This window comes from Sorex fumeus, unplaced genomic scaffold, assembly GCF_029834395.1.
Source record: "Sorex fumeus unplaced genomic scaffold, SorFum_2.1 ptg000047l, whole genome shotgun sequence".
Taxonomy (NCBI): domain Eukaryota; kingdom Metazoa; phylum Chordata; class Mammalia; order Eulipotyphla; family Soricidae; genus Sorex; species Sorex fumeus.
In genome coordinates, this window is record NW_026606104.1 from 7111403 (window position 1) to 7126361 (window position 14959).

A 14959-nucleotide genomic window follows, 5' to 3' on the forward strand; every position below is an offset into this window, starting at 1 on the left:
GTCTTTGAAATCCAGTTTGCATTTTTTATTGCAAATTTGTGCCAGTTTGGGCTGGCCCGTTGCCAGTGCACAGTCACCCTCTCAGGTCATGGTTACCACAATGCCAGCACAATTTTAGACCTTCAGGTTTTTTTTTTTTCTGCCTATTTTGATTATCCTTCACGAAAGTCTTCTTAAAATGAAAGAACTAAGAGTTGAAATCTCTGAGGTCTCTTGAACATATGAAGGCTTTGAAGATTTTAACATGTACTCCGTATGATCCAGATGGGCTCTTGGAAACTGTGACGTGTCTGTCTAGGTCTGTGCTCTGGGACTGGTCTGATAGTCCAGAAAAGGGTGTGAGAAATCTGGAGGGAACAAAGGCTCCCAGCATCTCTGCATTCAGCCTGATTTGAGATTACTGTTTTTCGGCCTTTTTGCTTCTGAGGATTGATGACAATCTGTGGGCCAGTGGTTGAAACTTCTGTTTTATGTTTATTTGCATTGCCCTTATAGAGACTGTTTTATATTGGCCAGAAAAGTTCCCAAGTCTGAGTAATAAATTACTCAGAAACATACAGTGAATCTGTGAGCGTCTAGAGATTGGGAGGGTGGGGGGAAAAGGAATTGGGCCATACTGGGAGGTGCTCCCTGGCTCACTGTTCAATGAGTAGTTTCCGAATCTCAGTGTCCTGTTTATCAAAACTCATTCTTTGCAGTGCTCAGAGGACCATATATGATGTTAGGGATGAACTCAGGCCGGCCTCATAGAAGGAAAGTGCTTTATTAACACCTGTGCTATCTCTTCAGCCCAGATCTAAAGGTTTAGTGTTTTGAGATAGCTGTCTTTTCCAGGGTCAGAGGGTATAGTTTTGGCAACCTGGGTCTCCTTAAGCACCTGCAAATCAGGTTGGTTCTCAGTTTGGGAGTTCAATTTTCTCAGGAAAGCTAAGTCAGCACTTGTTCCTCTGCTTCTTGATTTGTGACTTGTTGCTTTTGTCCTCATCTCTAGTCTCCTAGTCCTGTGGAATTACTTGTATTTCAGTGGGGTTTCAGGAGAGAAAAATCTGGGACACATGTTGGATCTGCCATGTTAGCCTAGGATTTTGATGATGCTATTACTGTACATGTTTCCAAATCTCAGTGCCCTCTTCATCAAAACTCGTAACAGGGACTGGAGAGGTAGTGAAGCGCGTGCCTTGAGTGCAGCCAGCCCTGGTTTGATCCCCATTTGGTCCCCCTTGCATGCTGAAAGCCCCTGGGCACCCCTTCGTGTCGCCCTGGAAGGCCCCCAGCACTGCCAGGGTAGGGGTAATGCCTTGGCAGTGCAGAGCCCAAGCAGCACCACATCCTCAGGACCTCGCTCCAACCACCAGCGCAGTTGGCTGAGCATCCCCAGGAGTGGCCCCGGAGCCTCCTGAGCACCTCTGGGGAATTTGTACCTTCCCAAAAATAACTGAGATGAGCTCTAATAGTTTGTTCACTTTATGTATTTTGCCACAAAAATTTTGTCTTAGGGACTGGAGTGATAGCACAGCGGGTAGGGCGTTTGCCTTGCACGCAGCCAACATGGCTGACACAGGTTCGATTCCCAGCATCCCATATGGTCCCCCGAGCACTGCCAGGAGTAATTCCTGAGTGCATGAGCCAGGCGTAACCCCTGAGCATCACCGGGTGTGACCAGAAAGCAAAAAAAAAAAAATTGTCTAAATATTAAGTCTCTTTCAATAGAGACAAAACAACGGCCAGGATCCAGAGATTATCACAACAAGCTCCCGGGAGAGCGCAAGGCAGAGTCTCCTACCCTGTGCCTGACTATCCTCGCCAGGGCCCAACAGCCGAAGACCTCCAGGCCCCAGCCAAGGCCTTACTGGGGCCACTCTCCACACACTTGGATAAGCCTCAGGCATAACAGAACTGGCAGAGGAACCCAGGTGTGTGGGACCCGGCGCTGAGATCTCCAAGCCTGCACGGTTTGGGACTGGACCTGTCAGTACCTAGATAGTTAACACCCTCCCATTGCCGTGTAACCCCAACAACGGCCAGGATCCAGAGATTATCACAACAAGCTCCCGGGAGACTATTTATTTACTTTTCTCTAAATTTTCAGGATACCTTAAATATCCAACCCGCACGGCAGAGCCTGGCAAGCTATCCGTGGTCTATGCCAAATAGACTAAATTGATATGCCAAATCCAGTAATAAATGGATCTCATTTCCCTAACCCTGAATATGCAGAGTCGAGAAGGATATGGAAGGAGAGGCTGATAAAATACCAAGGCAGAAATAGACTGCCAAAACGCAGAAAAACAAAAATGATTGTCTGTACTTTCAATGCTCATACGCTGGCATCTGCTGCATCCATTGAAGATCTTATGGTACAAGCGCGAAAGATCAAGTACGACATCATTGGTCTGACCGAAACGAGAAGACATCAATCACATCATGCCGTTTTCGACACTGGAGAAGAACTGTTCCTTGGAACATGTGATAAAAGAGGCGTCAGTGGTGTCGGTATCCTTGTCAACACAAACTTAGTCACGAGCATTGATTCATTCGAATGCCTAACAACCCGAATCGGACGATTACACTTGAATAAATGTGACTCATTACCGGCAGTTTCTATCTTTGTTGTCTATGCACCAACATCCAGTTATGGTGAAAGAGAAACTGAGAAATTCTACATGGAGCTGGAGAAGTTCTATAAAGAAGATCACACCTTCTACAAGATCATTGTCGGTGATTTTAATGCCAAGATAGGACCAAGAAGATCAGTCGATGAACTCCACATCGGGACCCATGGCCTGGAATGGAACGAACAGGGTGACAGACTGTCTGAGTTCATCATGTCAACCAAAACCTTCCATGGTAACTCACAGTTCCAAAAGGCTGAATCTAAACGTTGGACATGGGAGTCTCCCGATGGACGGTTCCACAATGAAATAGACCACATCATATTCAATCGGCGGTTTTGCCTAACCGATGTTGCTGTTGTCCCAAAATTCCAAACGGGATCAGACCACCGTCTTCTTCGTGCAAAATTCTACCTCACAGAACGAGGAGAAAAGAATGCAAGGTTTAAGAAGAGAACTCCCAGAACAACCACCAACTGGGAGCTCTTTGGCTCTGTTGCGGCAACATGGGAAGATGCCATCATTGACAACATTGATGAGGAATACGATCGAATGATTCAGCACCTCCATAATTGTGTGAGGAATGCCAAGAGAGAGATAACCACAAAAAACCGCCTTTCTTCGAAAACTCTTGAACTTATTCGCCAACGTGGCTTGGCACATGCCTCAGGCAACCACAAGCAAACATCCGAACTGGCAAAACAGTACAGAAAAGCCATCAAGGATGACCTCAAAAACAGGAGAGCAGCAGTACTGGTAGATGTGGTAGAAGCTGGGAAAAGCATTCGTAATGCCCGCCTGTCCTTCACCAACTACAAAACCAAGTTGACTGCCCTCCGACATCATGATGGATCTATCACATCTTCCAGAAGGACAATGGAGAAGATTATTCATGACTTCTACTCAGATCTCTTTAATAGCCACGTCCACTTGCCCACATACCACATGATGGATATGTCGTTCCCAATGTTCTCCCTTCCGAAATCCAATATGCCACCTCGTTGGTAAAGAAACAAAGAGCACCTGGCCCAGACAAGATCAGACCTGAACACCTGAAGAACTTACCATCAATACTCATCAATACATTGGCTCGGTTCTTCACACGCTACCTATCTGAATGCAAGGTTCCATCCCAATGGAAAACCAGCAGGACTGTACTACTATACAAGAAAGGAGACATCCACGACATTGGCAACTATCGCCCAATCTGCCTATTGTCTGTCATCTACAAACTATTCACTCGAGTCATCCTGAATAGGATTAGCAGAACACTAGATGAAGGACAACCATGTGAACAAGCTGGATTCCGAAAAGGATTCAGTACCATCGACCATATCCACACGATTACTAAGCTCATTGAGGTATCTCGGGAGTTCAAGATGCCGCTCTGTCTAACGTTCATTGATTTAAAGAAGGCCTTTGATTCTGTTGAGACGGAAGCGGTCATGGAAGCCCTAGCCAATCAGGGCGTACAGACTCAATACATCAGGATCCGTCGTGAGCTCTATTGCAGATTCACTACCAAGATCTCACCATTCTACAAAAAAGTAATCATCCATATCAAGAGAGGGGTTCGGCAGGGTGATACCATTTCACCAAAACCCTCGAGAACATCATGCGACAACTGGAATGGGAAAGCATGGGAGTGAAGATAGATGGTCGGCAACTACACCACCTCCGCTTTGCTGATGACATCGTTCTAATAACACCAAACATCAGCCAAGCAGCACAAATGCTGAACGACTTTGACCATGAATGTGGAAAGGTCGGACTACAGCTGAATCTTACGAAGACAATGTTTATGAGAAACAGCCTTGTTCCTGACGCTCCATTCGCTCTCAACGGAACCACCATCTCCGAATGCAACAGTTATATATACCTAGGTCGAGAAATTAACATGATGAATGACCTGGCACCTGAGTTGCGCAGGAGGAAGAGAGCGGCTTGGAATGCCTTCAAGAGCATTGAAGAAATAACTAAAAGGACAAAGAACCTCCAGCTACGAGCACATCTCTTTGATTCCACTGTTCTTCCTGCATTAACATATGCCTCAGAGACCTGGACCCTGCGAAAACAGGATGAGAACACTATTCGGGTCTCTCAAAGAGGAATCGAAAGAGCTATGCTTGGAATATCACGATTCACTCAAATGAGAGATAGAATCCGGAGTTCTGATCTTCGTCAAAGCTCAAGAATCAGGGACGCTGTCTCATTTGCCAAGACATCAAAAATCAGATGGGCTGGACATGTAATGAGGTTTACAGACAACCGCTGGACTAGAGCCATTACTGATTGGATTCCACGGGACATCAAAAGATCACGTGGACGCCCACCTACAAGATGGTCAGACTTCTTCGTCGAGACCCTAAATGATCAGTTTGAGGCCCTGCATGTTCCTAGAACAAACAGATACCATTGGGCTACGCTAGCACGCAACCGGGATGAATGGAGACATTACTGGCACCCGCTCAAATAAATCGATGAATAACGGGGATTAAGTGATTAAGTGGTCTCTTTAGTCACATTTTACAGAAATCAGTTAAGGGAGACAAAATGCTTTTGAATAGGGTCCAGAGTGATAGTACAGTGGGTTGGGTGCTTGCCTTGGATGCAACTGACCCAGGTTTATCCCCAGCTTCCCATATATGCCAGGAGTGATCCCTCAGCACAGAGTAAAGAGTAAACCCTGAGAGCACTGATGTGTGGCCCCCCCAAAAAAACAGAAGTGCTTTTGAATAGCGCTAAATTTTACAGTGATTCATCCTAAATTTATGGAATATAAATCAGTCAGGGACGGAAACTTGGATCAGATCTAATATCACTGCTCATTCTGTCTCAAGAATATTATGGGACCAAGATACTTACATGGGATGCTGTGCACCATCCTTACAGTTTTAGAGAGTAGCCTTCATTTTCCTTATATGCCATGTGGGAAATCTGTACCTCTGGGAGAGTTTAGCAGTCTCCTTTCAGATCCCAGAGTGGTAGAGTTAAAAATTGATTTTAAGGCTTTGCAACAGACAGATGCAGATACCTACTTCTCCACAAATAGTTCATAATATTAGCTAACTAGTGCCACTGTTGAGCAAGTGGAAACAGGAAAACTAGTTTTGATATTTGACAGATGTTGGTGGAATGCCCTATGACTGCTGGACAAAGGAATTTGACCAATTTAAATTGAATTTAAAATTTGGATGTCAGTTTATTTTTTCTGAGCCAGAATGTCTGAAGTTAATCTTTATTGTTTCGTTTTTGTTTATTTGTTTGGGGGCCACATTGTGTGTTGCTCAAGGGTTACTCCTGACCCTGTGCTCAGGAATTACTACTGGCTGGGCTCAGGGGACCATATAGGATGCTGGGGTCAAACCTGGGTTAGCCGCATGCAAGGCCAGCACCTTACCTGCTGACCCACTGTACTATTTCTCCAGCCCAAGCTGTAGGACTGTAGCTCTGTCCTCCAGTTGTTCATTGATTTGCTCAAGCGGGCCCAGTAACGTTTCCATTGTGAGACTTCTTACTTGTTTGGCATATTGAATATGTTATGGGTAGCTTGCCAGGCTTTGCTGTGCAGGAGAGATACTCTCGGTAGCTTGTCGGGCTCTCCGAGAGAGGCAGAGGAATTGAACCCTGGCCAACTGGGTCAGCCGTGTGCAAGGCAAACGCCCTACCTGCTGTGCTATTGCTCCAGCCCAAGCTAATCTTTATTTTTTGTCTTAAGTAAAGCACTGGTCCCTACAGCATTTGTTCTGTCTCTCCACTGTCACTGTCCTCCCATTGTTTGATTTACTCGAGTAGGCCCAGTAACATCTCCATTGTGACACTTGTTACTATGTTTGGCATATCGAATATGTCACGGGTAGCTTGCCAGGCTTTGCCAGATGGCGAGATAATCTTGGTAGCTTGCTGGGCTCTCCGAGAGGGGCGGAAGAATCGAACTCCAGTCGGCCATGTTGGCTGCTTGCAAGGCAAACGCCCTACCTGCTGTGCTATCGAAACCTATAAAATTCAGAATATAAGCTTCTTCTAATGTACTTTGCTCATTTTTCTGGGCTTTAAGTAAGACCATTGAAGATTGTGCAAATATGTATATTTCCAAACATCCAAACATGACTTGACTTTACATCTTGATAATCTAAGAAATAAAGTTATCCAGTAGCAGTTTAGTTGATTATTTTTATGGGATGGGGAAGAGACTGGGTTGGGCCTCCTGTGCTAAGGGTTGCTTTTACTTACTTGAGCACCTGACAGTGCTCAGGACTTATCCCTGGCTTTTTGCTCAGAGATCACTCCTGCTGGTGCTCAGGAGACTGTATGTTATGTCAGAGAGCATACTCATTTGGATCACTGAGTGATGTGCAAGGCCAGCGCCCTGCCCAGCATATTATTACTCCAGTGCCTAAGGACTGCTTTTAGTAGTACTGGCCAAAGGGTGGTTCTGTACTCAGGCTAGTTGATGCAGTGCAGCTTGAGCTCTGCAGTGCCAGGATCACCCAGGCCACCAGTTTCCTACTCCTCCAGGAATGTAGCCTGTGGTGCTTGGGGATCCTCCAAGGCTATCCCTGGTTCAAGGGTCTTTGCAGTGCCAGGAATCAAATTCCAGTCCTCTACAATACACTCAAACCCTGTGAGCTATCTCCCAGCCTCATTTCAGTTGATGGTTTTTTTGTGTGATTTTTTTTTTGGTTTGTTTGGGGTTTTTTTTAGGGTCACACCCAACAATGCTCAGGGCTTACTCTTGACTCTGCACTCAGGAACTATTCCTGATGGTGCTTGGGGGGCCATATGGGATGCCAGAGATCAAGCCCAGGTGACCACATCCCCACTGTACTATAGCTCCGGCTCCCTAGTTTATTGTTAATGAGGGGGAATAAAATGGATAGAATGAAATCCTAATGTAATTTTGTTTCTTTAGCTCCCAGAACCGTTTATTTTATTCCGATTGTACAAGGAATTTATAGACCTTGCAAAAGAGATCCATCGTGTAAATGAAGAGCAGGAGACAAAAAAAGGTGTCTCTGAGGACAGAAAATGGTCAAGCACTTGTATAGAAATAAACCGAATTCTTCTAAAAAGCAAGGACCTCCTAAGACAATTGCCAGCATCAAATTTTAACAGTCTTCATTTCCTTCTAGCACATCTTAAACGGTAAGAACTTTTTTGTTTTGCTTGTTTTGGGGCCACACCTGACTGTGCTCAGGACTTATTCCTGGCTCTGAGGTCTCCTGTTAGGAATCAGGGACCATGTGGAATCCAAGGGGACCTGTGAATCCAACCCAGGTCAGGTGTGTGCACAGGAAGAGCCCTACCTGCTGTACTGTCACTGTGCCCCTCGGTAAGAACTTAAAGAGGAACATCCACTAGACTATTCTGGGTTTTTGGTTGTTTTTTCTTTTTTCTTTTTGGGTCACTTCTGGCGATGCACAGGGGTTACACATTCGATTCCCAGCATCTTGGCTCATGTACTTAGGAATTATTCCTGGTGGTGTCTGGGGGCACCATTGGGATGCTGGGAATCGAATGTGGGCAAACGCCCTACCTGTTGTGCTGTTGCTCCATCCCGAGTTTTGGTTTCTTAAGCTGTGAATACAACATAAAATTTGCCATCTTGACCATTTTATGATTACAGTTCACTTAGTGTTAAGTCCCTCACGTTGTTGTATGGGTTTCAGAATGAACACTTTAGGCACCCTAGAGATATTACTGGGTTTAAGGTGCTTATCTTGTCATGGGGCTAATGATAGTTCCATCCCAGATACCTCAAAAGTTTTCCCAGTTCCACCAGGAGTCATCTCTGAGCCCTGATGGGTGTGATCCAACCTGCACAAAGAAACATTTAAAATAAACACTTTTTTATTTGGGCAGGAAGATATGAATACATAGCTCCCTGCAGCCAACATCTTTCCTCAGCTGCCTCCTATGGATGAGCCTCTGGATAGGGAGAAAGAAGGATGAAAAATGAAAGGTTTCTGTCATCTTTTTGTGCTCGTTAGTTTGGGAGCAGACACAAAAATTCATGCAGCACAGCATCATTCTTTTTCTTACAGAGCTGTGCTCGGTGCATAGAGGAAGAAGCAGGGGAGGAAAGGTGATGAATTTGTGGGTAACCTGGAGCCAAACTTAAAAGAACCAAGTAGTGACTTTGTGACAGAAAATATACAGAAGGAACATTCCAGGCAGAGTATAAGCGACATGGAAACGTAAATGTACATGTGGGCTTATTTGGCTAGGAAATAGTGAGCAGTAGCAGGAACTGAGCTTGCTGAGCTGGATAAAGCTGATGGCTGATAAAATCTTACTTGGTAGATTCTTTCTTTTGTACACACCACTAAATAATTTTGAGCCAGGACTGTAATATGCCCAGAATTGCCTATTTTATCTTTTCCAGAATTGCCTATTTTATCTTTTCTGGCAGTAGAGTGGGTAGTATTCAGAGGAGAGCGCCTGTACTACAGTGTAGAACTTCTTGAATAGTCAGAGAAATAAAAGGGAATGAGAGGTCGAGGTCAGGCCATCGCAGTGGAAGTCGCAAGTGAAGAGATCTTTGAGAGAACAGGTCAGCTGGGCTTAAAGACTTTCTGTGGCCAGTGAGAGAAATTAACAATAATGTATGTTTCCAGCAGAAATGATCTGGGAGGATATACTATACATAATAAGATGAGAGCAGTTTTTAGGGTTATTTCCAAATTTCTGTGGCAAAGCCACAATAGTTCCTTATACTTATATTTTATACTGAAATTGTAAAACCCAATTAGATGTAGTTAAAATTCATCATGTGATTTTCCTAGATTTCTGTCACCCATTTTCCTGAGCCCTTCCCAATTCATAGTGAACTAAGGTCAGAGAAGTTTAATTAGATCTCAAATAACTTCGTATGTTTTGCTTCACAGGGTTGTAGATCATTCAGAAGAAAATAAGATGAACTCCAAAAACCTGGGGGTCATCTTTGGACCAAGTCTCATTAGGCCTCGGCCCACCACTGCCCCTGTCACCATCTCCTCTCTTGCTGAATATTCTAATCAAGCACGACTGGTCGAATTCCTTATTACTTACTCACTGAAGATCTTCGATGGGTCTCTGCAGCCGCAGGATGTTGTGTGTAGTCCTGGGGTTGTTGTACCTCACGCTGATCAGAGTTGCTCTCCAAAGCCTCTGTTATCACCGGAAGAGAGAGAATCAGAACATTCCATGAAGCCACTGTTTTTCTCTTCAAAGGAAGTGAGTTTTAACCTTTATGGACTTGTACACCACTTGGTGATATTTATATAATAAAATAGAAATCCTTAAAATGTTCTTTTGGGGTGCATTTTGCTTCTTCAAGTTTAAAAATTCTCTTCCATCAACAGGATATCCGTACTTCAGTCAGTGAGAGTAAAAATTTGGAACCAGTGACATTATTTGAGGAGTCAGAACGCAAGCAAAATGTATTAGAAAAGCATGATACATCTTTCATTGGTGAGTAGCCATGTAACATGTGACCATGTCAAGTTTGCTGACTTAAAACTGCAGACAAAGTGGTTAAATGTCTAAGTGAGTGGAGTTGAGAAAAGTCAAAGTAGTAAGTTTCTGTAGTGATCTGAAACATACAGTGAATTACTTTGTTTAAAAAAAAGACCTTTGTTAGCACACAGATCTTTAGTCAATTCAAGTTGCCTTTTGGTATATATAGCATTTAAAGAATATATGTTTTTATAGTCCTCTTGGCATCTTAGGAACCTGAGTTGTATTACAGCAGGTAGGACATTTGCTTTGCACACAGTTGATCCAGGTTCAATCCTGGCACCTCTGTATGGTTCCCAAAACCCAAGCCCCACCAGGAGTGATTCTTGAATGCTGAGCTAGGAGTAAGCCCTCAGTACCACCATGTGTAAAAAAACAAAAAGCAAAAAAACCAAAAGATCTTTTTTTTTTTTTTTAATGTAGGAGTACTGCTATTTATTCAGCCACTGATTTGATTAAATTGGGCATGAACTCCACCTTAACTTTTTTGGGTTTTTTTTTCATTTTTTATAATTTTATTTATTGAATCACCATGAAAGCAGTTACAAAGCTTTCGGGTTTAAGTCTCGGTCATACAATGAAACACCTGTACCTTCACCAGTGCCCATTCTCCACCCCCAAAAACCCCAGTATACCCCCCAAAACCCCTGTATACCCAGTATACATCCCACACCCTCCCCATTACCTGTGGGGCAGATGATTTCCACATTACTCTCTCTCTACTTTGATCACATTCAATATTTTGACACCAGACCCACCATTATTATTTGGGATTTTACCCCAGCACTCAGATCTGCTGAAAAGGCAACAGTAGACAATTTGTTTTCTATTTCTGGTTATGAATAACATAGGAAGTCGTGCGACTGCAGTAGTGACCGCATGATTTTGAAATTCCGAAATTTTAACAAATCTGGAGGGATTTCGCCAAAACCTGCTGGGTTCCAAGATTTGTTCCTGAGTCTCTGGGATCATGGCTGTTAAGCAACTTGATCAGGAGCCAGAGAGGCCATTCGTGGGTGGTGACTCGGGGTCTAGCTGGAATAGGGAGGAAAGGGCCATCTCCACTCCCATCCCTTGAGGCCCCACGTGTCTCTTCACTGTGGGCACAAACCTGACTGTCCAGTGGCCTCTGGAGGATGGCGGTCACTGGGCCGCCAGGGGGAAAAGGCCAAGGCACGAAACCTATTCCCACCTGGGGTGACCAAGCTCCAGTAACCTACTGCAGGGACTGGATGCATTTCTGCCAAAAGTTGTTGGGTTTCCAGATTTGTTTCTGAGTCTCTGGGATCATGGCCGTTAAGCAGTTTGATCAGGAACCGGAGAGGCCATGCCTCCAAGTATATAGCTGAGCCAGAGGTGGTTTGTGGGTGTGTCTCCCACATACCTAACTTTTGGCCGTTTACTTTCTTAGTAAACTTTGCCCCAAGTTTTTGGGGTCTGGCCAAAGGCACAGCAGCAATTTTGGGGTATTTGGAAGTCTGAAAGTGCCATCAGGCCACTGATGCATTCGCCTCACAGGTACAGACTGACTTGCTGGCAGCACCATACCCCCAAGATCTTGTTTTTAAGTGTTTATTGTATACCTCTAGATATATTACTGTAGGTCATTCTGGGCTTGTTTCTGTTCAGATCATTGGGCTGCACTTAGCATATATGTGATTATGATTCTATTTTGGCAGGTGAAGACTTGTAGTGAGGTGGCCTTGCTTAGTATAAATGGGCAGAAGCAGAACTGAAAGCCTGACCACGATGAGTTGTGTCCCTTAGGATGCTCCTTTTTTTGGCAGGGGGTGAGGGGGTGCCACACCTGGCAGTGCTCAGGGCTTAACTTTTGACACTGCACTCGGGTCACTCCTGACAGGCTCAGGGAACCATATGGAGTACCAGGGATATAGCATGGGTTGGCCATGTGCAAGGCAAGCCCCCTACCCACTGTACTATCTCTGTGGTCCCTCTTAGAATGGTCATTAATTGTGGGAAGGACCGGGGGAACCAAGACAAGGCAGTGATGCCCTGACAGCCCAGGGATAGGTTAGCAGGCAGGCAGGCGGTTTCTGATGACATGGTGCTGACAGTATCTGCCTATTGAAATTGTCGTGGACAGCTCATCTAATAACAAATAGTTACTATTACACAGTTCATAAAAAAAATGTGCTTGAACAGTATTTTTGTTTTCTTTTGGTTTCGGGGCCATACCTGGTAGTGCTTAGGGCTTACTCTCAGCTCTGTACTCAGGGATCATTCCAGCAGATTTGGGAGATCATGTGGGGTGCCAGGGATCGAACCTGAATCAATTCTAACATTTTTCAGGGATATAGCATGGGTTGGCCATGTGCAAGGCAAGCCCCCTACCCACTGTACTATATCTCTCTGGTCCCTCTTAGAATGGTCATTAATTGTGGGAAGGATCAGGGGAACCAAGACAAGGCAGTGATGCCCTGACAGCCTAGGGAGAGGTCAGCAGGCAGGCAGGCATTTTTCACCAACTGCACCTTTAGTACTCTGAATATTTTTTTTCTTCCCAGAAAACAGTATAACATGGAAAAACTGTGTTGAACCTCTGGGTTGGCTGTTCATCTATAACTCTTTCATGTTCTCTCTTTTTTTTTTTAGACTCCGTGCATTTGCTTGCAGATGAGGAGCCTGAATCAGCAGCACAAAAGATGGAAACAGTCTGTAAAATGTCCAAACAACTCCCTCTGAAATCTGATAGGGAAATAAACTCGGTTGGGAGGCATATTCCAAGGACCAAGATGAGACCTGTAAGTTTGCCTGTAGATAGACTACTACTCCTTTCAAACCCTCCTAACGAGAGAAATGGAAGAAATGTAAATTCAGAAAAGTTTTCCAAGATTCCTACCGTTGAAGGAATTCCTGCCTCTCAAGGATTTAATAGAAAAGATACCCCTACTATTTTTTGTTCCAACTTTGATGACTTCGACCTACAGAGTCAACCAAAACTCTGGGAAAGAGAATCTGAACAAAACGACCCAGTTGCAAAGACTCCGATGGCTTTGTCCAGCTCCCTCCAGGAAAGAGGAGTGATGAGCATCAGGCTCAGTGGGGACCATCCTGTCAGTGCTCCCCAGCCCAGCAAGCCAGGCATGGAGCCTGTCAGGTCAGCAAAACAAGTGTCTGAAAGACGCGCCTCCGATTCCTGCCCCGTGGCTGCCATCAGAGCCCCCAGAACACTGCAGCCTCAGCACTGGACAACATTTTACAAACCACATGCTCCCACTGGCACTGCGAGAGTTGGGGAGGAGAAACCTGTGACTGCAGCAGTGCCTCCTGGCACAGCTCCCGCTGCCCAGGGCCAGGTGCTGAGACTAGTTCCAGACTCTGAAAACACATCCATTTGTTCTGTGCAGCCGCTTAGTAAACCTAAAGAGAACTCGGAGGACCATAACTTGCCTGATGCTCACCCACCCTGTCAGAGACCAAGACTAAAACGAATGCAGCAATTTGAAGACCTTGAAGATGAAGTTCCACAGTTTGTGTAGGGCTGTCAAAATCCAGCTTTTCTTCTGTTGTTTTGTGGTATTATCTTTGTTTTGTAAAAATGTTTTGATGGGAAGGTCCCTTTTGTATAGGATTGCAGGATCATGGATTTTGCTTGCTGTCATTCATTGTATTGTATGGTCTTATCCATGGTAGAATGTTTTGATAGGGCTGAAACGGTGCCTTCCTGGAAAATTATCTTTAAATCTGTATTTTTGAAGTTGTGAATAAATAGGTGGAGTCATTTTTTTAAAGAGTTTAGTTGATTGCCCTCCCTAAAATGGTCCATTTAAATGCATCCCTAATATATGATATAGTGCTCAACTAATAGGTGCAATTGGGAAAAAGCAACTTTATTTTTTGAAGTGAAAATAAGTATTTATGAAAAAGAATGTTTCTGAATGCAAGTGCCTGAAAGACCTTTGTTTGGTATTATTGTTTTTTTTTTCCCCACAAGTTTTTAGCACAGCTTTGACCATCTGTGCTTTAATAGTATGTATATAATCTGTTGTTTTTTTTTTAATTTGGCTAGCAATTCACTTTTTAATGTTCGCATTTTGTCCAAAAGACTTGCAAATACATATGTAACTGCATTTCAGTTACCTGTTTTTACATGTGGTAGTTGAATTGTACAAAGAAAATGCACTTAAGCTGTTTCTAAAATATGTGGCTCAGTTATGTCTTATTTGACTTTAGGTAGTTGTAATACATTTAATAATTTTTTTTACCCCTGCAACTTGTTCTACACAAATTTTATAAGATGGTCCAAAATGTTTTAAATTCAATACATTTCCTCTTGATTTTTTCTGCATTTTTAAAGCTATACTTTTTGTATAAAATATTTTCATTTATGAATAATTTTATGTGCATCTTCTACCTGTACCTTTATCTTAACCTGGACTTTAACCACTGACAATGTATGTTTCATCTGAATCATGCAAAGATTTATTTAAGTGGATTCTAAAAGTATAGTTCATAGGTCTCTTTGGAATTTGATAAAGAATATTTGGATCTATTTCATTTGTAAAATTCCCAATGTTTAGAACTAAAGCAGTTCTTTCATTTTTTTCTGGGTCCAGTCATTGTGCCTAAAATAGGATATAAAAGGGACAAAAATTAAACAGCCTCTTTATGTACGTGTGAATTCAATTTGTAGTAAATACTTTTGTATGACCTTGTTATACTTGATAAAAAGAAATATATATATATTAACCTGTTAAATTATTTCACATTCTTATGACTTCTCTAAAGTTACTGCCTCTTAAGTATGTGAGATGCAAAGGTTTATTTAACCATTGGTTTAGTGGTCAACACTCAGGCTCATACACCTTTGACTACGACATAGAATGAAT

At 43.5% G+C, this 14959-nt stretch overlaps 1 protein-coding gene across 1 annotated transcript in view; it reads left to right on the plus strand.

The window, feature by feature from the left end:
* The window catches only part of ARHGAP29 (Rho GTPase activating protein 29), a 55914-nt gene extending 41199 nt beyond the window's left edge, over positions 1-14715 (plus strand). Inside the window, exons 20-23 of the mRNA XM_056123106.1 lie at positions 7525-7757; positions 9500-9827; positions 9956-10064; positions 12723-14715. Of these exons, the coding sequence (XP_055979081.1) occupies positions 7525-7757; positions 9500-9827; positions 9956-10064; positions 12723-13609 (1557 nt within the window). The 3' untranslated portion in view covers positions 13610-14715. The remainder of the gene's footprint in view (positions 1-7524; positions 7758-9499; positions 9828-9955; positions 10065-12722) is intronic.
* The last annotated feature ends 244 nt before the right edge of the window (positions 14716-14959 follow it).